General features: G+C 40.5%; 1 protein-coding gene across 1 annotated transcript in view; it reads right to left on the reverse strand.

Annotated features, from left to right (window-relative positions):
- Positions 1 to 23506, reverse strand: part of POLR3B (RNA polymerase III subunit B) — a 126410-nt gene extending 102904 nt beyond the window's left edge. The window contains exons 1-9 of the mRNA XM_054032846.1: positions 20675 to 23506; positions 17176 to 17208; positions 12688 to 12744; positions 12542 to 12606; positions 11959 to 12034; positions 9742 to 9842; positions 4959 to 5050; positions 2762 to 2879; positions 990 to 1098 (exon numbers count right to left, since the gene is read on the reverse strand). Coding sequence (XP_053888821.1) covers positions 990 to 1098; positions 2762 to 2879; positions 4959 to 5050; positions 9742 to 9842; positions 11959 to 12034; positions 12542 to 12606; positions 12688 to 12744; positions 17176 to 17208; positions 20675 to 20746 — 723 coding nt within the window. The 5' untranslated portion in view covers positions 20747 to 23506. The remainder of the gene's footprint in view (positions 1 to 989; positions 1099 to 2761; positions 2880 to 4958; positions 5051 to 9741; positions 9843 to 11958; positions 12035 to 12541; positions 12607 to 12687; positions 12745 to 17175; positions 17209 to 20674) is intronic.
- Positions 23507 to 24950: the final 1444 nt, after the last annotated feature.

A 24950-nucleotide genomic window follows, 5' to 3' on the forward strand; every position in this document is an offset into this window, starting at 1 on the left:
GTGATGCAAAAGAGGCTAGTAGTTTGGGGTGTATTAACAGGAGTGTCATATACAAGACACAGGAGGTAACTGTCCCGTTCTACTCAGCAATGGTGAGACCTCAGCTGGAGTACTGTGTCCAGTTTTGGGCACCATAATTTAGGAAAGTTTTACAGAAATTGAAGACAGTCCAGTGCAGAGCAACAATAACGGTAAGAGATTTAAAAAAACAGACCTATGAGGAAGGGTTAAAAAAACAGGCATATTTAGTCTTGAAAAAATAAGACGGGGGGGGGACGGGACCTTATAAGTCTTAAAGAGGATAGTGGTCAATTGTTCTCTATGTCCACTGAAGGTAGGACATGAAGCAATTAACTTAATCTGCAGCACTGAAATTTTAGAAAGTTCCCCCGATATCTAACCTAACTATAAGGATAGTTAAGTACTGGGATAGGTTTCCAAGGGAGGTTGTGGAATCCCCATCATTAGAGGTTTTTAAAAACAAGTTAGACAAACACTTCTCAGTGGTGGTCTAGGTATACTTGGTCCTGCCTCAGAGCAGGGGCATGCACCAGTTAACCTCTCAAGGTCCCTTCCAACCCTACATTTCTATGATTCTATGAAACATACATGGTTACTTTCACCATTACTGAATCAAACACTCTTTAGCTGTTCACCAGTTCTCTGACTCAGCTAATAAAAATGCCTTAAAGATCTTTCAAAATACTTTAAGCAATCTACATTTTATAGTTCTATTTTGTACCTTGTACATATACTACCTTCAAAAGAAATATAGCAAGGACAGCTTTTGGCCTTTGCAGGAAGAATTAAACGTTTGAACATTTTCCCCCGTATCTCTATATTTTACTCTACTCTCTCTAATAATATACTGTAAACCCAGTTATTGTCAAACAGTGTCCAGAATTCCTTTACAGAATATATTAAATCTTGAGTGCTACTACAGAGCTTTGCTCTTGAACTAAAGTTTTGTAAACTGACAGTTATATTACCTTAAATATAATAGCAATGGGAATATCTTCTGACAGAGTGTTATGCCTCAGGTAAAATCTTCCTTGTTTCACAATCATATTTGTTCTGCTCTTCTTCTCATGAGTGGAACTAAAGTTTAAAAAAAAAAAAAAGTATTATGTTTGATTCACATCTTGCATTGGTAATTCCTTTGCCTAACCATTCTGAAGTGCTTCATAAAGAAGATTTCACTCACTCAGATCAATAAATTCCAATGCCTTTTATTGATTTTAAACAACAGCTACAGATGCATAGACCAGAAATAACAGAAGGTTACTCGTGATGGGGAACATCAGACTTAAATTTAGCAGGATGAGGATTAATTGAAAATGGCAAAACATAAGTGGATAATACATAAACAGACACATGGATCCAATTAGCTCTTTCTATGCTCAAGGACTGTTACAGTTTCAGCAGTGAGATATAACCACATATCCTGTTGTAGTCTTTTGGGACTCACATGGATTGCTTGTGTAATAGTACTCTAGTAGGAAAAGATAAGTGCTAGGGGCATCTACTAATAAAGCAAATAAGGTGGCTCACAACACAGCAATAGGTGCTTTAGGATGCACTAGTTTTTGGTTAAAAATTAACACAAAAGCTGAAATAGAAAATAAAGCTGGTTGGCTAAGAATAAGAGGCCCAACCCATAAGAATATATCTGCAGTCTTCAACAATCTGTGGAGTACAAAAACAAAACCCTCAAAAAACACAGCTATAGATTTTGGGTCCATACTAAGCTGACCCCGCCACCAACAGATTAACTTTTTCCTTGAATGGAGCTTGTGTAAATAAGTCTTCTAATTAGCATGGCATCCATTTTCCCTACCCCACTGTGGAGATGCAGCCATTGGGTAGCCCTAGATCAAGGGTCTTGTAAAGGACAGGCCGTTTCATCACTAGTTAGACGGTTCAAATCCACTTCAGATTTGTGTGACTGAATACTGCCATACTCTAATGGCCATTGAGCGGTCCAAGTAAATTGACCAGTATCAAAAAGGCAGGGAGTCACAACATAAAACATTACACCCCAACTGGTTGCTGGCAGCATCAGCAGGGAGGTCAGAGTGGGTATGGGAACCGAACTACCCTCCTAGTTTTAGAGGTCATAAGAGGTCATGCAGAAGCACATTGGCGAGGCAGTGAGGGAAGGCCTGAAAGTGTCTCTAGGCATGCTGTACCTGATATGTGACTGAACACACGATTCAGGCTCCATGATGTTTCAGACTCTGACAACTCTCATGAGCACTAAAGAAGTTATACTTCTAGAGCCTGAATAAGCCTCCTACACAGACACATGTGGGTGAGAGGTCAGCATGCTTATGCATCAAGGTTGGATGGCAGGTTTCCAGCATTTACTAGAAACCAAAGACAAATCTTCCAATGTTGTCACTTGGAGTTTGCCACTGATAAGTGGAGCAAGATTGGGTCAAATACTATAATGTAGAGGTGGCACTTGTTTTCTGTATTTTTACAGCAAAAAAAAGTGTCTCAGCAAAATTTGCTCTATAACAAAAACTGGAACTCGCTTCACTAACTTAGGGCCAAATCTGAAGTCTCCCATTGACTTTGGTGGGAACTTTGGGCAAGTGGACTTCAGGACTGGGCTTTAAGTTATTGGAACTACGTTAGCAGGAGAGTGGTGCTAAATGTGCTTTCAATATTTTTTGCACTAAATTGAAGTAAATGAAAGTTAACTCCCAAGTGATGACATAAACAGGACTCTTAAGTGATTGAAGTGCATTTGCCGTACCTGGTAACAGAAGCGCCAACTGTCCCTTTTCTATCAGCTTCCACAATGATCCTGTTTTTGGATAACTGCTCTTGAATAAGAATGACTTTCTCTACACCTTTGACAATGAAATAGCCACCTACCAAACAGAGAAAAAAAATGGGTTTGCACTTAATCTTCCTTGAGTATTATTCGCCTCTTAGGATATATTTTCAAAATTGTTACAATGTATAAACACAAAAGTAAATTAAAAAATTAAACTACAAGAAATGCATAAAGAGAATTACATATTAGGGAAAGAGGAGGAATAAACACCATCCCCACAAAACGTTATATATATTTCTAACCCAAGGGGAACCTCATAACTATGGAGAGAGAAAAGACTATTTGATCTTGTTGGAATCTTGTTATGCTGATCTACTCAGGATCTTAAGATCTTGCTGGAAAGTGCTTATCTGCAATAATGATGGGTGCTAAAGAGAACCCTAAGGGAGACAGAAAATATTTATGAAAAGGATGTTGTTGAACTGTTGCTACTGCAAGTTAAACCAAAAATAAAATGGTTTGCCAGAACAGCACCTGATTAAGACATCATGATTAGAAGGACTGACCATGTGAGGTGCTCAGCAAATTACAACATATGGCCCCAAATTAAGAAGCTCAGTTTCCATAATTACTTTTTCCAGTGAAACATGAATTTTATATTAACCTTTTTTTCACTCATTTCAATTCCATTGTAATAAATGAAGCAATGAAGACTCTATACTTCATGTTATTGTATTCTAATCAATCTGACTCGGAACAATCCTCAACTTGTATAGCATTTTACGCCAAGATGTTTTGTGATCATAACAAATGAACATAGTGATAAAATGGAACAGGGAAATGATAAAGGCACTTCCTGAAAGCAGTTTGATAAGTGACAGGAAAGGAGCGGGGGAAGGAAGAGTGAGATGAGTCAACATACTGATGAAAAAATACAACCAATTTAAATCGGTCTTTAATAAAAAAAATAAAAGTGGTATGGACAATTAAGAAATTATGAAGATTTTGACAGCTGTTGCTAACAAGCAGATATATGAATACTTAGGTAGAGATAACATCTGTATTTCCCCAGCTCCCTGGATTTTTTATTTATTTATATATATATATATCTATCTCTATTTTTTGGTGGTTTCCTTATGAACCATTAACAATTTTTTTTTAAATTATGGTAAAGCCAGGTTATTGACATTAGTAATTTTAATTTAAAATCCCTACTTATATAAGGGAAACATAGGAGATGCTGTACTGGATCAGAGCACTGGGCTGCTCCTTTAAGCAAAAGTACACCTGGCCAATAATGCAACATTATATCAGTGAAGGAAAATTTCACTCATACTCTAAGAAGTCATCAATTTATGTCTTGAAGCGTTAGATTTGTCTCTAGCTTATGTACTCTAGCTATAAATGCTAGTCATGCATATAAACAGTTAAAGAAACTATTGAACTATTTGGTACAGTATCTTTCATGAGCTGTGAATTCCACAGGTTAATTATACAATGTAAACAAGTATTTCCTCTCCTTTGAGGATTGCTTCTGTATATCCCACTCATGGGATATATATATGCCCACACCAAGAAAGAACAGATATGCAGAAACAATATACTAGAAGAACAATAAATACTGGTAAGTAACCCTTCCCTTTTGTTAGGTGCAAAACTTTAAAAAGCCGCCCACTTTCAGTTTTATCACTTTCCGCCTTGGTCTTGCTCTACAGAAGAAGGGGAACAGAAGTACTTGCTCTTTTTCCACCATACTGTACATTTTTAAAATGTCCTTTTATCCTCTTAGCAGTCCCAGGATTAATAAATTGAATCTTTACTCTCCCCTCACAAATCAGCATTCTTACCTCAACGCTTTCAAAATGTTGGCATTCTGAGGCCAGGGGACCTGTCTGACCATATGGTTCTCCATATTGTCATAACTGTTTCTCATCCCTTTTGAAATACACATGAAAGCTTATTTGCTTCTTTAACCACTAGTGTATATTCAGTAGCTACCCATTATGATAATTAGACAGAGCCTGAATGATCTTCTTAGGAAAATGACTAGTATATACAAGCAGATGAGATTATTTTTCTCCCAATATACATTATTTTTCTAAAAATATCTTTGAGAGAGGAAAAAAAAGACACTAAAGCCACAGAAGGAAAAATAATTGGATGAAGACAGTACCTGGATCTAAAGGGCATTCATTAAGTTTGGCAAACTCTGCTGGAGTTTTCCCAGTAAGAACACAATTGGAGCTGCGCAGCATTATAGGCATTCTGTAAGAAAACCACAGTTATCCTTATACTGTAAATTAAGAACAACAACAACAACAAGAGAAGTCACAGACCTTACAACAGTCAGTGATGACAAAACTGGAGAAAATGTGTTGAACATTTAAGACCCAGGGGACTTGGACAAAGTAGAGATCAGAAGCAAAGTAACAAAAGCAAGGAAACTGAATTAAAGTTCCTCTCCTTTTACTCCATCCCATTTTGTGTAACATTGTCAAATATTCTGACAAAATGTGTAAAAAACCTAAGTGCTGTAATATGTGATCCAAGCAAAAAGAGTCCGAGATCCCAGGAAACTTTCATTCAACTGTTTCACTTTTGCCAATGTAGGTCTGAATTTTTGCTGTTGGTTAATAAGCAATTCTGGAGTTCTCATAGTAAAATTATCCACTGTGCATCTGTGATAACTAAGTCTGTAAGTGATGCAGATGTACACCCTTTTTCTTATTGTAGAATGCTTTTTCAGTCAGATTCACAAGATACTTTTCCAAACCTTACATTTTTCATTGAAAAAGTCTATGAAAAGTAAGGGCACTTTATTTCAAAAGAAAAGGAAATTGCGTTCTGAACATGATAAAAAGTAATTTAGTCACACACTGTATTTGCTTAAAAAACAGCCATGTGCCACGGTTCTTCATACAGATGAGTGTAACTAATTCATCATTACAGTGAAATTCACTCCTTTGTAGAGGCCCGCGTAAGGCCCATGCGCCACACAAATCCTCCAATTAGGGCTTATGAGAGACTTCATAAGTCTCTCATAATCCTGGCCCCCTTCACTGGGATGAATTTCATCCTAATGTGTTTAAGAGCTCTATGAGGCCGCTATGCAAGTAAATATCCACTTCATCAACTGGAACTCCTGAAAACTTTAAATTCAGTCATCTCTTGCTAAATAAAACTTTATTCCTTTCCTTTGAAGCTTTTCAATTTCGTGGACTTCTTGGCCATTTTTACATACTTAAATGTAAAAATAAAAAGTGATTGACCTAGTTGTATGTAAATTTCTGTATTTAATTAAAAAAAAAAGAATTGCTATCTTCTCACAGCAATGCATCTACGCAGATATCTTAATTGCTCCAGTTATGTCTTCTTGGCACAGTGTTCACTCGCTCACTAGAGATAAGTAGCTTCATATGCCAGTAATTATCCTAGATCATAAACGTGATCGGCCTAATTCTTTGGTTACTAATTTCAGGAATCATAACCAGTTGTTAGAGAGAACCAAAATGGGGCATGCAAATATCATGATGAAAACCCAAGGGGAACAGGTTTGACAAACCCTCAATTTTTCAATGATGGAAAGTTACTTTGCAGCTTCCGTGTCATGGTACAAGACGACAGATTTACTCATTTGAGGAAAAGGAGTCAGATTGATCTTTTTCTCCCAAACAAATAGCTTCAAATGTTTTGTTTTGTTTTGTTTTAAAAAAAAAAAAAAAAAAAAAAATGGGGAAAGGAATAATAGGAATAATGAGCCAATGCACATTGAAAGTGCATACAGAAATACAAAAGGCTTGCAAACTAATTTGGAATGAAATAAAATGTTATAGTTTGTTTTTCTGGACAAAGATTTCGCTCATACAAGATAATAGAAGCCACTTTCCCCACCAAAACTTATAGCTGCTCTATGCTCCCACTACAATGAGCGCAAGAAAAAAAAAATTGATGAAAACTTTCTGTTTCCAGCTGAACTGCAAATCAAACAGGAGAGTATGACATGCTCATAAACTCATAGCCTTTAAGGTCAGAAGGGACCATTATGATCATCTGGTCTGACCCCCTGCATGCTGCAGGCCACAAAGCCGTCCCTACCCTTTCCCTTGACTCTGCTGTTGAAGTCCCCAAATCCTGTGGCTTAGAGACTTCAATTGGCAGAGAATCCTCCTGCTAGCGATCCCTGCCCCATGCTGCGGAGGAAGGCGAAAAACCTCCAGGGCCTCTGCCAATCTACCCTGGAGGAAAATTCCTTCCCGACCCCAAATATGGCGATCAGTAAAACCCCGAGCATGTAGACAAGAGTCTCCAGCCTGACCCTCGTTAGCCATTATACTATTTACCTGCCATGGCACGGTATTCCTTTGACTAAAATCATGTTTTTCCATTAAACCATTCCCTCCATAAACTTATCTAGCTTAATCTTAAACCCAGACAGGTCCTTCGCCCCCACCGTTTCCCTCGGAAGGCTGTTCCAATATTTCACCCCTCTGACGGTCAGAAACCTTCGTCTAATTTCAAGCCTAAACTTCCCCACGGCCAGTTTATATCTTCCCCACGGCCAGTTTATATCCATTCGTGCTCACTTGGGGCAAGCAAATTAACTTAAGCAGTGTTTCTCAAACTGCGGTCGCTGCTTGTGTAGGGAAAGCCCCTGGCGGGCCAGGCCAGTTTGTTTACCTGCCCCGTCCACAAGTCTGGCCGATTGCGGCTCCCACTGGCCACAGTTCACCACTGCAGGCCAATGGGGGCTGCTGGAAGTGGCAGTCAGTAAGTCCCTCAGCCCGCACCGCTTCCAGCAGCTCCCATTGGCCTGGAGCGGCGAACTGCGGCCAGTGGGAGCCACGATCGGCCGTGCGGATGGGGCAGGTAAACAAACCGGCCCGCCAAAAGCTTTCCCTACACAAGCGGCGACCCCAGTTTGAGAAACACTGACTTAAAGGCTTATGAAAAGATTAACACATTGTTCCAAAAAGAGGTGGAAATATATAACCCAGATATTACCTGTTTTAACATATTTAAAAAACACACTTTTTGGAAGCTATACATTTAAAAACGTATTTAGCGATCTACTCTAGAGTAGTATCACAGGACTGATGTGTTTAATGTTTATATCATTGGCTGTTCTTGTATATAAAATGTTCATTGCTAACCAGTAGTTTTGGATACTGTTTTGAAAGTAATATTTCTACTAAGTAAACCAAGCTGAAAGTTTGTTGTTTATGACTTTCCTTTCATCCAGACATGGAACTTGTTAGTCTACTGGATTTGGAATTAAAATTATAAATGCATAGGATCACTGGAGCCATTTTCAAATCACGAAATAGATTGGTAAATCAGTGCTGTGCCAGAAGAATATTTTCTTTTTCCTTGCAGTAATGTTCTCACTTGAGAGGAGAAGAGAAGGTATATACAGCTGCTGGTTTTCGTATACTTATATAGGGCACTAAGTCTGTGTAATACTTTGTTCTTTTTTGGCTTATTATGTGTCACTATATAATGCCTGCATCTGTAATGTTCACTCCATGCATCTGAAGAAGTGAGGTTTTTTACTCACGAAAGCTTATGCCCAAATAAATCTGTTAGTCTTTAAAGTGCCACCGGACTCCTTGTTGTATTTGTGGATACAGACTAATACGTCTACCCCCTGATACTTTATACCATGATTGCTTTACAAATCCTCATTCCTTCCATTGTTAAAAAATGTAGAAAAATCAAGAAAAATATTAAGTGAATTATGATAATCTAAGTGCTCACCCAGCTGAATTTCCCTCCTGTAGCCACAACATATCACTGTATCTGATGCAACGGTGTAAAAGTATCTTGAGAAGTGATCACTACATACAAGTTTTTGTGAAAATGCACTTTTTTTTTTAATTACATCTAAGTCACTGCATGAAATGATTATGAAAGCCTATTTGTACCCAGAAATTCTTTCAAACTATCTTTCAATCAATCAAAGGCTCAGAAATAAGAATAAATTTGTTATTTTCATTTACGGTAAGTTTGGCTCTATGATCCATGTTCTCTTAGCAAATTCAATAGAAATTATTTTGCTTTGGGAATTAAAGTCAGGGACAAGAGAATGTTCAGAGCTTAATCTCTTCCTCTTGCTGCTTGCAGCCAATATTCAGTCTGTTATTTTTCAGGTGATATATGAAATATTCTCTGTAGGCCACTGCCATTTTTTGCCAGTTAGACACTTGTCTATAGAAGAGCCATTTTATCTTGTTTAAGGAGTTTTGGAATCCTATCCTAGTGAAAACTATGGGGACTGGGTCCTCTGGCCCCTCTAGAATTCTCAGGACTTCTTTCCCCCCCCCCCCCCTCTTCAAACATTCCATCCTCTTTCTTGAGGAACTAAGTGTTCTTAGCCATACTGGCAATCACATCCTTGGTCTACTCAACCGGTTTTCTTGCCTCTACACAGCCACATCTACCCAAAATATCAATTTGCAACATCCAATGTAGACTCTAAATTGGTAGAATTTTAAAGGAGAATTTTATCAAGATTGGAATCCAGCGATGCTTGCATTTATTGTTTTTGCCATCCATTTTCAGTAGCAGACCTCCCAAAATTCTCCAATTCAGTTAAAGAAGGCTGAAGTGTCAGGCTAATGTGCCTAATTTTTGCTTTGAAATAGCCCTGCTTGAGGCTGTAGTATTTGTCTCTTAGATATTTCTCTCTCTAGGTAGGCATAAATCAAGTATTGGGGAAGAGATTCAAATTAAAACTTCCAAAAGGTCTGGAAAAACAAAAGAAATTTGCAAAGAGACCAACAGAAGCATATCTTCTCGGCTGCTATTCACCAAGCTCCACTTGTGAGCTTATTTTTTATTTTAATTTTAAAGTGGAAAATGAGCTTTCCCTAATTTTTTTATATAGTGATTAACTTTCACACCAATGGAATTGATGGCACACACAAAAACTGATTGCTATCTTGATATTTGTATCTTACCTGCCAATGGGTAATGCATTGCGAATAATCCTCTGGCTACCTCTAGTGTACTCAATGTCCACTGTAATTGGGGCAGAGTAGGTCATATCTCTCAAGCGACACTTAAAAGGAAAGAGATAAATAGTTAGACTTTTTCACCCTTACTTCAGAGTGGAGATTCAAGATCTACTCAGAAGATCCCACTTTTGCCGGGCCTCTCACCTACAACCATGAAGGATGAAAGCAAAAGAGAGCTAGATGGAGTCTCTTCAGTGTCTGTCAAACAAAATCCAAGGAACTCCAAAGTCTTTTTTTTTTTTAAAACAAAAGTTTCAAGACTTCAATAGCAGCCATGGTAACTGCTTCTTCAGATGGAAACATTGTGGCCACATGAAGCAGTTTAACTTTTAAAGCGATGGCACCTTCCTCAAATGCAGGTAGTGCTAATATGTAAAAATTGAAAACTGGATTTCAAGACCATTCCCACTCCCACTGGTGTTCAGATCTGGTGTTTTGGTTCAGGCATGTCTCTACATACTGTATCTTAACAGCAAACAGCATACAGCAATTGAAAGCCTTGTAAGGCAGCCAACATGCAAGATTAAAAAAGGACATTTAGCTAGCTTTTTAATACAATAATGGACAATTACATGGTGCTTCTTTTACGAAAGAGGAGTTATAAAAGGTTGAAATTTTAAAATGTCACTTTCTCTCAATTCCCTAAATCCCCACATGCAAGTTCCTCAGATATCAATAGGAGCAGCATGTACAGAGCTAGGGCATAAAATAGTCCAAGGCTCTGTCATTCTGAACGTTCTTGATCCCACCAGTCTTCTCTCCCCAGTCCCCACGCCAGTAATCTAATGTCAAACTAGTTTTGCATAAACATACACGTCTGCAATGTTAATGCAAATGAATCTTGTATCAACAGAAGACTTCAAAGCTACATACTGTATCTTATTCATGGCCTCAGCCCTTGAGTATGTTACCTTCATTTAGGCACATAATTCTCAGGATTCTGATGTACTCGTTGAAGGTTTTGTACAGCTATGAATACAGAATTAACAGTATACGGAGTAAAATGCGGGTTTATGATGGAAGACAGTTTGCCCTATGGATGGGGACATGTCTATACACAAGATGGGCCCGAAGGATTACTGCATATTGGATGTCTCTTTTTTTCCCCCTGCTAAAGGCAAACTGTTTCTCCAGTAACAAAAATTAATTTACACCAGCAGTTCTCAAACTTGTTGGTCACGTGGTGCCAGCTCTCCTCCTATTTTCCCGCTGCTAAATGGCAGTAAAAACACAACATTAAATAATTCCTTAATATTACTTGTGTGTGTGAGCAGCTGGGATAATGGTCACAGGAACGGTATGTGGTGATGAACAGAGAGGGAGGTGGTGATCCATGAGACAATTCCTTTAAAAAGTAGTCTGGATCACAAAAGAGCTTGAGAACACCTACCTATATTTTATCCCTTTTAGAAAATAAAATGAACACAAATTCCATGAAGAGCAGAGAGGTGGAACAGGAGCCAGACAGGTGCTTAAAATCTAAAGTCCATATGTAGGCCCTTAAGTAAATGGTCTGATTTTCAAGAGTGTGGAGGACCTACCAGCTCTCAAAGACAGGTACTCGAAGTCTACCAAGGTGCAAAAAAGATTACATTTAAAGAACATTAAGGATGTTCTGTTGTGGTTAAGGCACTGGATGGGAACCCAGAAACACTAGGTTCTGGGTTCTAGTCCTGGATTTGTCTCAGACATCAACATGATACAGGGAAAAACTATCATAATGCACAAGGGACTGAATTAATATTACACAGACAACTTTAATTCTGGCACTTCCTAACTTATGAGTGGTTGATTTTGCAAACTTAATGTTCTTTAAAAGCTGTTTTTTCTATGAAATATGAATATATATTCTCTCATACAATATTCATTTTGGTTTATCAGGAGGGCCTGCTGCTTTAAACCGGAAGAAGATATTTTTTAAAAAATGAACAATTACTTATTCAGGTATTTAGTCATTTCACAACTACTGGGGTGATTTTCTTTCAATTACAATCTTAACTAATAATGTCTTCTTTTCCCAAACTAGGAATATACCTGGCCATTATAAGAATCTTTCCTGATAGCAAAGAGATCCTGGGCAGGAAAAACTACACAAAACATCTACCCACCCACTCCCACCAGTAAACATGAAATGAAATCCACAGTTGGATTCACTATTACCTCATGAGGAGACACAGGTCTTGTTACATTAAAGCTTTCTTCAACATCTGGAACTCCCACATAGATATTGAGGTATCTGTAATACAAACATTGCTATTATCAACCACTGAGATATATGTGGGGTAGAACTGAAGGAAGCAGAGTCCATTTTTCAACACAATTCATTTTGATAATCTTCCATTTTAAAAATAAACAAATAGCAACTGTCTTCCCAGAGTATCCCATAGCGCTTGAGCTACGCTCTATCTGGAATTTTGAAATAAATCTTGGAATTCATATACAAAAATAAAAGCAAAGTTACCGTTGCAAATTAAGAGCTGTATTGGGCCCTCAACGATGAGAATTCACCAAACTACTGAAAAACCATCGCTACAATGTCTTTTTATTGCATTGCTATCAATTCTGTTTAATGGGGTCACTCAAAGCTCTATAGTGATCTCTTTTTTGGAGTGTCGTTTACCTCATCCTACTCAAGTATAATCACAGTGTAACCACACGTACATTTTTATAGTCAATTACAAATTGTTACACAAGGTAATACTTATACTGCTACCACCAATACAAAAATCAACCTTATGCTTACTTCAAATACCACATTGGGTCAGCATCACTTGTGACTTTTTCATTGGCTTTCATGATTTTCTTTATCTGCAAAAAAGAAAAAAAAAGAATTGAGTCACGTGACTTTTGTAAATTTAGGCCTATTCCCTTCCCAGCAAGGAAGCATACCTCTACATTGATGAAATAGTTGAATGAGTCTATGTGCTGCTTCACAAGTCCTTTCACCTAAAATAAAACAATACATATACAGCAGAATTAGCCTCAGGAAAATTGGTCACAAAAGCAATGCAGAAATTAATATGTAGGAATTCATTTTACTTATAGTTTCTGGATCAACTTTAAGGTTTTTTAGCTGAGGAGTTTCTGAAAACCCACAGGGTGACCAGCCTGATTCTACACTACGTCTCCAGGTTTACGCCAGCATAACTCCACAGATTTCAACAAAGCCTCAACTGAAATGTACTAGTTTTATAGCACAAACTGTGCATATAACTGAACCTCATAAGTTTGCATGATTAATGGGGAAAACCATTGTGAATTAACATTTTTTGCCACTTTGCCATTATGGCAGATGCCTGGCATATTAACCATTTGTCAGATGTGAAGACAGAAGAACTGTGGGATTAAAGGAAAAGGTCAAGGAGCAGACTCAGGTTACAGCTATAAGGTGGGGGAGAAAAAGGGAGAGGTCCAGCAAGATGTGAGAGACTGAATGAGGAAAAAAGCCTCAGACAACCTGCCCCAGAGACACTAGAGTTGGGGGAGGAATGTAATAAGTAAGGTTAAGATTCTGTCACGGGTATTTTTAGCAAAAGTCAGGGACAGGTCGTGGGCAATAAACAAAAATTCACAGAAGCCTACAACCTGTCCCTGACTTTTACTAAAAATCCCCTGGGGCTAGGGTGACCAGACAGCAACTGTGAAAAATCGGGACGGGGGTGGGGGAGTAATAGGAGCCTATATAAGAAGAAGACCCAAAAATCGGGACTGTCCCTATAAAATCGGGACATCTGGTCACCCTACCTGGGGCTGAGGGGGAAACAAATAGAGCACTGTCGCTTGCAGCTGCTTCAGCCCCCCCTGGTGGTGGCTGCTACTCTGACAGCACCTGCTTCGGCCCACCCCAGGGCTGGCTGTCGCCCGTGGCTTCTGTTCTGGTGGCACCCAGGCTGACTGCCGGCATCTGCTCCAGTCCCACTGCTGTTCCTGAGGAAAAGGGTGACTGCCGCTGCTCCAGCCCCAGGGATGCTCACCCAACCCCAGCCGCTGCTTCAGGCTTGGGGCTGCTGCTCCAGTGGCCCTGGGGCTGACAGCTGTTCCAGCCCTGCCCCAGAAGTAGTCACGGAAATCATGGAAAGTCACAGAATCTGTGACCTCTGTGAATCTTATCCTTAGTAATAAGCAAGTACCAGGAGACACAGACATGAAACTAGTAGCTTCTAGGCCTATCCCGCAGGAGAAACTTTAACTAAACTCCAGACAGAGCCTCCCATCTGCTTGCCGAGCAGGAAGCATAATCCTACCAGCACTTACACCACCCAGTGCTTATTGATGGTTCAGAAGCCGGACCCACCAGACATCAACATGTAGAAATCAATGCTGCAGTTGTTCAAGATTCAGTTTAATCAATGCAAGCATTAGAAAGGTTGTACTGTATTATAAAAAATGGAAGGTAAATATAACGCACTGCATTTATTCATTTTTTTAAACATAGCATCTCTAAGGGACACTGGATCTCAGTACTCCACGGAAATAATTAGCCACAAGCTGCAAAGGAAAGGAAGCTTTCATAGGGGAAGGTTTGTCCAGTGGTTAGGACTATCTATCTATCTATATCTAGATACACTGCTACCTCAATATAACACTACCCGATATAACACGAATTCTGATATAACGCGCTAAAGCAGTGCTCCGGGGGGGCGGGACTGCGCACTCCGGTGGATCAAAGCAAATTCAATATAACGCGGTTTCACCTATAACACGGTAAGATTTTTTGGCTCCCAAGGACAGCGTTATATCGAGGTAGAGGTGTATATATAAGCAAATGGAAACATACAAATATAATTCACTTTATGAAAGTGTGTTAAGGTTCCCTTTAAAATTAATTGAAAGCAATAGCTAACTCAAGAGTTACCCAGCTGGCTCCACACTGATTAAAAGTCTAGAAAACATGACCTATAAAAAAGAAAGATTGAAAAATTGCATTTGTTTAGTCAGAGGAAGAGAAGATTGACAGGAAACATGAGAGCAGCCTTCAAAAGTATGTAAAATGTTTTTTATAAAGAGAAGGGTGATCAGTTGTTCTCCTTGTCCACCGAGGATAGGGCAAGAAGTAACGGGCTTAAAATTGCAGCAAGAGAGATTTAGCTTGGACATTAGGAAAAACTTCCTAACTGTAAGGGCAGTTAAGCACTGGAATAAATTAACAAGGGAGGTTGTGAAATCTGTCACTGTAGGATTTTAAGAACAGTTTAAACAAAACAACTTGTCAGGGATGGTCTAGATAATACTTAGTCCTGCCTCAGCACAAGGAAATGGACCAGATAACCTACTGAGGTCCCTTTCAGCCCCACATTTCTATGTAGTCCCCATGGATTTAAGGAAAGCAATACAACAAAAAATGACTCCCAGACAAAATTATTTTGATATACAACATTTTACAAAAACTCAGCATATGAACAATGAATGAAAATGTAGAACCTACAAAATATGTGGTTCTATCACTATTTGTCTAACTTTTAAACTTCTTTCAGAAGACATGAACAGAGATTTATCAAAAATTTGACTCCAACACAAAAATCACAATACGCAGCATTTATATTGTATGGTGTCGGCACAAACACAATGCTACGTAACAAAAGGACACAGTGAAGGATGTAGACTTTTGAGGTAAAGCATGCAGTAAATTGCATCTCCTCCACTCACGCCTGCAGAACCAGGACACTGGGGTACATGGGCCCAACAGCCCTCCCCCAGTAAGAACATTCTTACAGCCTCGGGAATTCTGATGATGTCACTAGTTCAAGCCTCTGCAAGTAGTTTGTGGGGGCGGCTGGTAGAGATGTAAGGAAGGGGTCGTAAATGAGATGGGTATTAGGTATTGGGCAGGCCCACGGTACCATCACAGCCCTGGGCCAGAATGACATTAAAGCACATAAATGACTGCTGGACTTTGTTCTTCTGCACTGGATACATGCAGGGACCCATTCTGCCCCCATGCAGAAGCAGAGGTAGTGAGAGACTCCTGGTGGTTTAACAGCCCTACATAGGGGGAGGAGCAGGACTGTCGTGGAGCAGGAGTTGTGGGGTATATTGAAAAGGGAATTAATAATACTAGATTGCAGAGAGTCTATATGAAAGTGAAGGAAAAAAGACAATGCAATAAGAATATAAAAATAGGCAGTGCACCCACGGTCACTTTGGAAGGGACTGCAGTGATGATGCTACAGGAGCAAAGGGGGCTGTGGTTTGATAGAGAATTTATAAAGTGCTAATATTAAATGTTTACATCTAGTTGTGCACATTAGCAGCTTAGATTGCCATCTGCACGGTATTGTTACTGTCAGAGTCATCCTACCTCCTACTTATTATTACTCACAGTTTGTGAGTTAGCTTTGCAGATTTGGGTCCTAAACACTTATGAGAGTTGTCCCTGAGTTCAGCAGAGCTACTCACATGCACGAGTGAAGTCATGCATGCATGCATCTTTGCAGGATCAGGATTTTAGATTGCATGCTCTATGGGACAGAGACCATATCTACCTAGTAAATGTTTTACAGACCCTAGACCAATGAGCTAGATTGGTTCTTTGGGTAACACTGAAATAAAAAACAAACCAAAAATCACTGCCTGTATTTCATAAACTACTGTTTCAAACTGGCTAAAAAAATTGATTACCTCTAGAGAGAGACTGCCTCAAACTATTCCCTTTGAGATTAATCAAGAAACTTTCATTTATGTAATAGGCTTGCCTCTCATATTATGGGGGCAGGAAATGGATGACTGTAGAGAGAATGCAAACTCCAGATGCAAAGGGGACAGATGGTCTGGGAAATAACAGAGGAAAAGACATAGAAGAAGGTTAAAAAAAAGAGGAAAGGCAGAAAAAAGAAAAAATAATGGACTTGATAAAGAGGGAAAATGTTGTAGGGAATAATCAAATTAAAAAAACATAGAAAAAAGCCTGAAACAAAACAGAGAACTTTTGAGGTTAATCAGAGAAAGGGAAGCTTTCTCATGCTCTGGAGGGTGGACTGAAGACCATGCAGGATTGGAGGAAGGTCTGGCTATACAAGGCATTAATGGATTGTGAGAGGTTGGGCTGCCATGAATTAGAGTTGGGAGAGGAGAAAGAGAGACCATTGGGAGTCCCTACTTTTACAAGCAAATAAACTAAATGTGAGAACGCAAGGGTTTTGATTGTGCTGAAGGACAAGGGCTGAAAATAAAAAGTTTAGAGAATCTGCAAGAATGTGCAATGCTGACATAAAACCTAATGCATTCATTTTAAAATCTTAAGATTAAAACACAGTTCTGACCATCTTTTATCTTGTCAAAACAGTGTCTGTAGCAAATCAGTCTTGCACTAGTTAAATTGTTTTCAGTTGAAGAGCTTGAACATTCATGTACAAGTGAAACATATAAAGCAACACTGACCTTTAGAAAAGCTGGAAGAAGCCTCCATTTTTCCTAAAAACAAAAAAAACCAACCACAATTTGAAATAGCTGCAGGAGTGTACCTAACAAAAAAAATGTAAAAAACCTAATCATTATTCTTCTACCTAGGGTGGCCAGGTGTCCAGTTTTCGACCAGAAAGTCTGGTTGAAAAGGGGACCTGATGGCATCCAGTCATATCTACTGACCAGACACTCAAAGTCCAGTTACTGCAGGCAGGGAGGCGGGAAGGTGCCAAGTCATCACCCACGCCAGCCCCTACTCAGCCAGGGCCTCCTTCTACCTGCGTCTGGCAGCTGCAGCTCCCAGTCCCAACTCTGCAGGTGAGTCCCTCCTGACCCATGCAGGGGAGGAGGGGGTAAAAAGGGGAAATGCAGCAAGAGATGGATGGAGGGGGAAAGAGGAGCAAATGGGGGGTGGGGCCTCAGGAGAAAGGGGAGGGCAGGGGGGGCCTCAGGGGAGGTTCTGCATTCCTGCTGGAGTGTCCAGTTTTTATATATTACAAAGTTGGCAATCCTACTTCTACCATTAAGACTATTTAAAGTCAAGTCAATGTAGAGAAGAGGGACTGTAACTAGTCAATCAAAATTAGTAATATGAACAAGCAAATGACAATTTAAATAATCCAGTAATCTATGTGTGCAATACAAACTATATTCAAGGCACAGACAAAGGGATACGGTTAAATTAGTCAATTTAAAAACAAGTTAACAAAATACAAGTTTCTGAGAAAACACCTCTTAAATACTATGTCCTGATTTATTTAAAAAAAAAAAAAAAAAAAAGCCACTCCTTTAAAAAAGTTTAAGTGTTTTGTTTTCAACGAGGAGAAAACTATGGTCCTAATCCTACAAATGCTAATGCACATAGCCAAACACAAAACACTGTCAAAACTGAAAAAATACTTATTCCTGCTAACTTCTTTCAGCTGTACAGTAATCTCAAGTATTACGGTAGTTAAAAAGTAGGTTCAAAACATTCAGACAAACGTGACTTACAGGTTAACAGTATGTCTAACTTTATAGGTACCTAAAGAGTCAAAGACAGCTAAGATCCTGAACATTAAATAATATATTCAACTGGTCTGTGCAATTCTAAAATGCACTAAAAGTAAGTCAAAAAACTGTTATTGATATATCCTATATTGGAGTCCCAGCTATTGTTTGTACCACTTGCTTTCAAAGACATGAAATTCAGTTGACTTTTATTCAGTCTTTATTTATTTATTTATTCAGTCTTTATTTAGTCTAACTTTGTTTTTCATATTTCAACAGGAGAAAGATAAAAAACATAAAATAAAGGGAACAGCTTAATGTTTACATTTCAAATCTAGGGAGGAAGAAGTGAATGCAAGTCAAGTTAAATTTTTCCACCACTGTTTAAAAATAAATCTTGCTGTATCACAACAAACTATTTTGGTATGTAGTAGTATGCATAAACATGAGCATGGAGGAAGGTGGGTTCAATAAACGGTTATAACTTTGCGCAGTTTGCCCTGTAGGATAAACTTATGTGCATCACAAGTAAATTTGGCCTCAAATTAGTTTCAGGGCAGCTGTACAAATACAGGACCAACTAAGTATCAGAGGGGTAGCCGTGTTAGTCTGAATCTGTAAAAAGCAACAGAGAGTCCTGTGGCACCTTTAAGACTAACAGATACAGGACCAACTAAGTAAAATCAGGATGGGCCTACATACAGTGCAAGTGGCAGCCTCAACCCTCTTGCAAGTACTATATGTGGGCTTGATTCCATGAAGCACCAGGCACCCACAATTCATTGAGCTCAGTGGAAACTAAGGTGGCTCAACACCTTGCAGGTAGGATGACCACCTTTCCCTAACTGGATGGCACAGTCCCAAAATGTATATTTCAAGTCCTGGTCCCAGGCTGAATGACTCTGGGACAGCTTTTGTCCCCAATTCCCTGCAGTGCTACTCTGCATCTGCCCGAGGCTTAGGGACAGCCTCAGCCTCTTCGCAGTCGCGGGCGCTGAGGTGGGCCGTAGCCTCCTCTCGCCACGAGGCCCTGCCCCCTGCGCCTCCTCTTCCCCTTGAGGTCAGAAGCCAGAGTTGGGCAATAGTAAGAGCTGCCCACGGAGCCTGGGCACGTCCCATGGGGGCGGGGACACATCAGGTACTATTCTTGGGCACCCTGACCCCCCCCACCCAGGGTAGGTGGAGAGTCCGGGGCTCCCTGGGTGGCTCTTAGCACAGTCTGCTCCACCTTCCAACCTGGCCAAGGGACAGGGCCCGGGGGAAGAGGAAGAGCAGGGGCAGGGCCACAGAAGGGGTGGGATTCTTGCATGTGTCTTCTTTTTGCACTTTGAAAAGGTGGCCACCCCACTTGGAGGATGAGGCCCTAAAGAGAGCACATGATGAGTTAACTTTGCAATGGGATACAGTACTGGGCTCTTTGCCTTATGTGAGTAGCAGCTACTGATGCAGTCACTATCAGCACAGTGTCGGATATGTTTCAGAGGTGGTAACACGGCAATGAGTCATTGGTTTAAAGGCTAAATTTCTGACATCCCCTTCTATCCACTAAACCCCTACCAAAAAAAGGGGGTGGGGAATTAAAATCTAAAAATGTCAAAAACAAAGCCCCTAACCCATGCAGTGCTTTTACCCTGAAAAAGGAGAAGTGCCAGAGACTCCACAAAGTCCAGGAGGAACATTGCTATTGATTGTATGTGGAAGGGGCTCAAGTATTGTGGTGATGGGCAGCAGTGAAAGGTAGATACAGGGTTGGATAGGCAGATTTCCATAGGGGTAGGTAGGAGCCAGGCTCTGTGTGTGTCACCCTCTACAAGCGTTATAGAGACTGAAATTACACTGCGTTAGGAAGGCTGCTAACTGCCCCACGTAGACAAGGCCTGCGTGTCTCACGTTGTGTTAGGCGGCCTAATCACGGGCGGCTAACACGACCCTGCACGCCCCTGCCCTTGCCCACGCTGAGTGTGTCGCTCCAACACCGAGCAGCAGGGGCGCTCACTGGCCTTGTAATATCCTGGGGCAGCCAAGGTCCCCTGGGGAAAGGCTGGGAGCCCTCTACCAGCTGCTGGGCTCAATGGCAAGGGAGGCTGCACAGCACCTAGCAGCACCAGGCCGTGCGCCCTGCTAGCATCTCACTGGCTGCCATGTCACTGGCACCAGGCCCGGGGGCTGCCAGGCAGAGCAGCCAGCCTAGAGATTGTGGAAAGGGGCAGGCCAGCGTAGATTGATCCCGCGCATGCGCCACAGGTGACTCGGGACCCAGGTGCCTGGAGTCCGGAAAGCCCACGGGAGAGACGAACCTAGGGGTTGCGCGCATGCGCAGCAGGGGATGCTGCTGAAAGACCTGGGGCTGAAGCAGGAGTCTCTGCGCAAGCGCAACAGGGGCCTCGGCGAGACAGCTCGCGGGGGCTCCGCCGCTCGTTGCCATAGCGGAGCGAGCCCCTCCTCCGAAGGCTGCGGCGCCTTTATGCCCCCTCCACTCGCTCACCTCTACCGTGTTCACGGGAGCCGCCGCCTGCTCCGCGGTCAGAGTCCCCAGCTCGGCCGCTAACGCGTCCATGGCGAGCGCGGCAGAGACACGAGCCGGGAGGGATTCGGCAGCCGGCGGACGCTCCGCGCGATGGACCCGCCGTGCGGCGATGAAATCTGCCCCCACTACAACAGAGGCGCCGCGGGGCCGTTCCGCTTCTTTTAAAGAGCCCGCGGGGGGGCGGACGACCCGCCCGCCCGGAGCGAGCTGCTGGTCCTGGCCCAGGAGCTCGGAAGCTGGGGGCGGGAAAATGCCCCCCTGAAACGCTCAGCACAAACCTCGCTCCCCAGAGACCGACTCTGAGCCTCACCCCCCGCCCCTAAACATAAGGGATGGGTCTGGTGAGAGGCTTGGAGAACTGCCCTAAACCTGATGTGACGTGATGGGGGGCAGCAGGTTCCCCCTCTCAGAACAGCGCCTCCCCTCCCCCGCACCCCAGCCAGCCTGGGGTGGCATTTCAGTGGGACTTGTGCCATGGAAAGTTAAACTGTCTTCTACTGTTCACCCACCAGGGGGCGCTGTGTATAAAAGACTTTATTTAAACGAAGTTCAGCCCTGCTGGGCAGAGCACACGGATGAACGCGCCTGGTACAAACGAAGCTCTGTAGCCAGCAGCTCATATCCCTGCATAAGTATGTGACAGTATTGCATAGGACAAGTCCCTTTGTTATTATTTGAAGGGCACCATGGGAGAGTCGCTGTCATGTCATCATTTTCTGTATAGTGGGGAAGTACAAGTGAGCCAAAGCTGGAATCTGCACTAATATTTTTTTTTCTTGTATCCGCTGGTTAGGATTCCATGGGTTGAGAACTAAAATAGACTCACAGATAATCGACAAACCAGCTGCAGATCAGCAACCAACTCTTCGATTTTGACTTTCTGCAGAGGACAGTTTGAAAGTGCTACTGCAGTCTCATTACCTTCTAGGTTGTCAGTTTACACTCTGCAAAGCCACACAGACTGTCAATACGTAACAGTCATTATGATATTTTTTCCAGTCTTAATGCTGTTTGCCTTGTATGCACTATGCTCAAAAAGTGACATTTTATATCTCACAGATATTAACAAATTTATACACACAGTACTCTCGTGAGGCAGCAAATTACTATAATCTCCATTTTGCAAATGAGGAACAAGTAAAGAAAGGTGATTTGCTCAAGGTCATATCTCCTGAATCCTATTCTGATGCCTGAACCACAAAACCATCCACAACACTGCAGAAAACTTTCCTCACGTGGCACTTATTGTCAGGAATTGAAACTCCATGGGACTCCTTAGCTTTGGAGTTACAAGGCCTCCTATTGATTCAACATCTGAAATTGGGAGTGGGGGGGATCTGAGCAGCCATACATGTGGAGTCTTGGGATTGTCAACAGGGAACCTGAGGAGAATACACAAAAAATCACTTTCCTATCTTTCTGTGGGAGGGGGGCTTTCCAGTTGAGTAAAATGACAGCTCACTAGAAGCATCAATATACACAGTAAAAGTCCCTATGTTGATTTTCTTAAAAGTTGTGTGTAATGATTTTTAGGCACCATTTAAAAGTAAAGGTCACACTGGAAACATTCTTTAAACAAATCACTGTACTTTTTGTAATAAAAAGGAAGTCATACTTCAATAAGTGTGACTATAGCACCCAAAGATATCTATGTACTGTGAAAACAATTAAATAAGGAATATAGGAATTGCCATACCATTCCAGACTATTGTTCCATTATTCTGGTATCATGTCTGGTGCACATAAATGGCCAGTACCAGATGGTCAGAAGAGAGCGCAAGGAATACCACAATGGAAAATTATGTAATAACCTGCCAAGGGGGAAGAGTTTCTTCTTAACCTTAGTGGTTGGCTTATGCTCTAAAGGGTGATGGTGGATGTCCTAAAACTTTTATCCTACCTTATATAATTACGAATGTTCTTATCCACATAAAAGTGCAATCTTTTGAATCCTAAGTACTTGGCATCAGTGATATGTTGTTGGCAGTGAGTTCCACACATAAATTAAACATGGTATAAAAATCAGCAGATTTTTTTGAGATAGGATTCCACTGTCAGGTAGGCATGTATTTTATTCCTTTTACAGATGGGTAAATTGCAGAAGAAAATGGCTAAGTAATTTGTACCATATCAGTCAATGAATCAGAGGCAGAGCCAAGAACAGACCCGGGGAGTCCTCACTCCAGCTCTAACCCCTAAAACACATCCCAGTTTTGAACATCCTTGAATAGAGTTTAAACTTAAATAATAGTATCATTACTGCATGCTGATTTTTTCTCATATAGATGATGACCAAGTTGGATAGTTAAAGATACAAGGCCAAGCAGGTTGTGGAGTTTGCAGTGAATGGTTTTGTTACTATTATAATTTTGAAGGCTGCGTAAATCAGTGGTATTATGCTCACTTATACCAACAGTGAGTTTGGGCCAGGGTTATTTCTCTTTAAAACCTGATATGTTGCTAATTGGTTTTACAAGTGGTGGATGCTGCTTTATAATAAACATTTCTAAAAGGACTGTGAGTCAAAGACATCTAAGCCCTACACCCAACCTACAATATAAACAAAAACATTTAAAAGGGAAAGAAGAGCCCCTCACCAATAGCGTGGATTGATTTAATTCAGAAGCAGGAAACCTTGATTTAAATAACAACTTTAAATCTTGATTTGTATTTATACTTTTTTGTTATTTTCTTCAAGAAAAGCTGGTTTGCACTGGCTGGTAATCCCTGAAAATCAACAGTTTTTAACTAAATTTACCCTTTACACAAAATTTAAGCATTCTTTTTGGTAACCAGGCCAATACACTATATCTATACATTTATTTAAACAATTATATAGCTTAATATACATTTATTCAGATTCTTAATTTTTACATTTTTTACATTAGAAAATGATGAACAATTCATTTCTTGTTTACTAGATGGTTAATTTTTTACTTGTGATTTGTGTCAAGCTCTATTTGGATGAAAATTAGAATTAAAATAAAAATGAGTAAAACAGCTTTTAAAAATGCATTAGCTAAATAAAACTACCTTCAGTGTTCTGGAAACAAAAGCCAAATGTTTTGATAAACATGTTTTGCATTTAAAACTGATTTTTTAAACAAAGGAAGTATTGTTTGTCATTGGTGATTTGAAGTGATTGTTTTGGTACCGTTATCCTTCAAGATTTTAGGACAGACCTCATCCTCCCTCACCTAGTTTTTATTCACAGATTGGGAGAGGAAAATGAGTTTTCCTGCTTTATCAACTCCCAATCAGTTTCTCAACTTTGAATGAACTAGTGATTGAACTGAACTAGCTGACTACACTGAAATGAAGAAAATATTCTCTCTGCACCTGCAGAAGAGGCTACTGCTGTTAAAAGCTGGTTTAACACTTCAACAACTCTAGTTCCTGGTGCTTAGTCACCAGTTCAGTGGCTTGACTTTCTTTTAAACTTGGACCACAAACAAGTACCATTTAATATTTTTTTAAATGTATCTTAAATTATTTTAATAGATTATATCAAGTTTAGGTCTCAACATAGGTTGTCATAATTTCAAATTTAATTTTAAATTGGTTTATCTTTAAAGACAAAAATGTAATTTACATTATATCTTTTTTAAAATTAAAACATTTTTTTTTATCCATGCTGATCACCAAACAGTGTTCTTCTCTGCCTTCACCTCCCCCCGAAAAGGTGTGGGCAAGAGAAACCCAAGATTGAATGGAAAGTAAAACCAGATGCAGGCAGGGTGACACAGCTGGACTTTAGCATCTGTTTAAATGAACCATGTATTGATTTGCTGTTCAGATTCTTTCCACTGAGTCTCTCTCTTTGATGGCTTTTTAAAAATTATTTTTAGCACTCTGGCAGTTGTGAGCAAAAGGGCAAGGATTGCTGGGTTTTGGTGGCTTCAGGAAGAAGTTCAAAAACAATAGCTGTTGTCCATAACATTCTCTCTATGTACATAAAAGTGAAATAAAGGACCAATAATGTATACTCAAGTTTGTCAAAGTAGAGATCACTAATGCATCTTCCAAAGGGAGGTTGCATGCCTAGCATAGGGTTCTAAAATAAGATATGCAGTCCCCAGAAAACCCTATGCTGTGCATTATTGAAGAAATATGTAGAGGATAATATTAATGCCTGAAGATAAGCTGCAAGAAACAGGCCAGTAAATTAAAAGCAGCTTTTAGCTGTGAACTTACTCCACCACCAGTGATGTTAATTCCTGATTCAAACAAACGC

The sequence above is a fragment of the Malaclemys terrapin genome, chromosome 1 (assembly GCF_027887155.1).
Source record: "Malaclemys terrapin pileata isolate rMalTer1 chromosome 1, rMalTer1.hap1, whole genome shotgun sequence".
Taxonomy (NCBI): domain Eukaryota; kingdom Metazoa; phylum Chordata; order Testudines; family Emydidae; genus Malaclemys; species Malaclemys terrapin.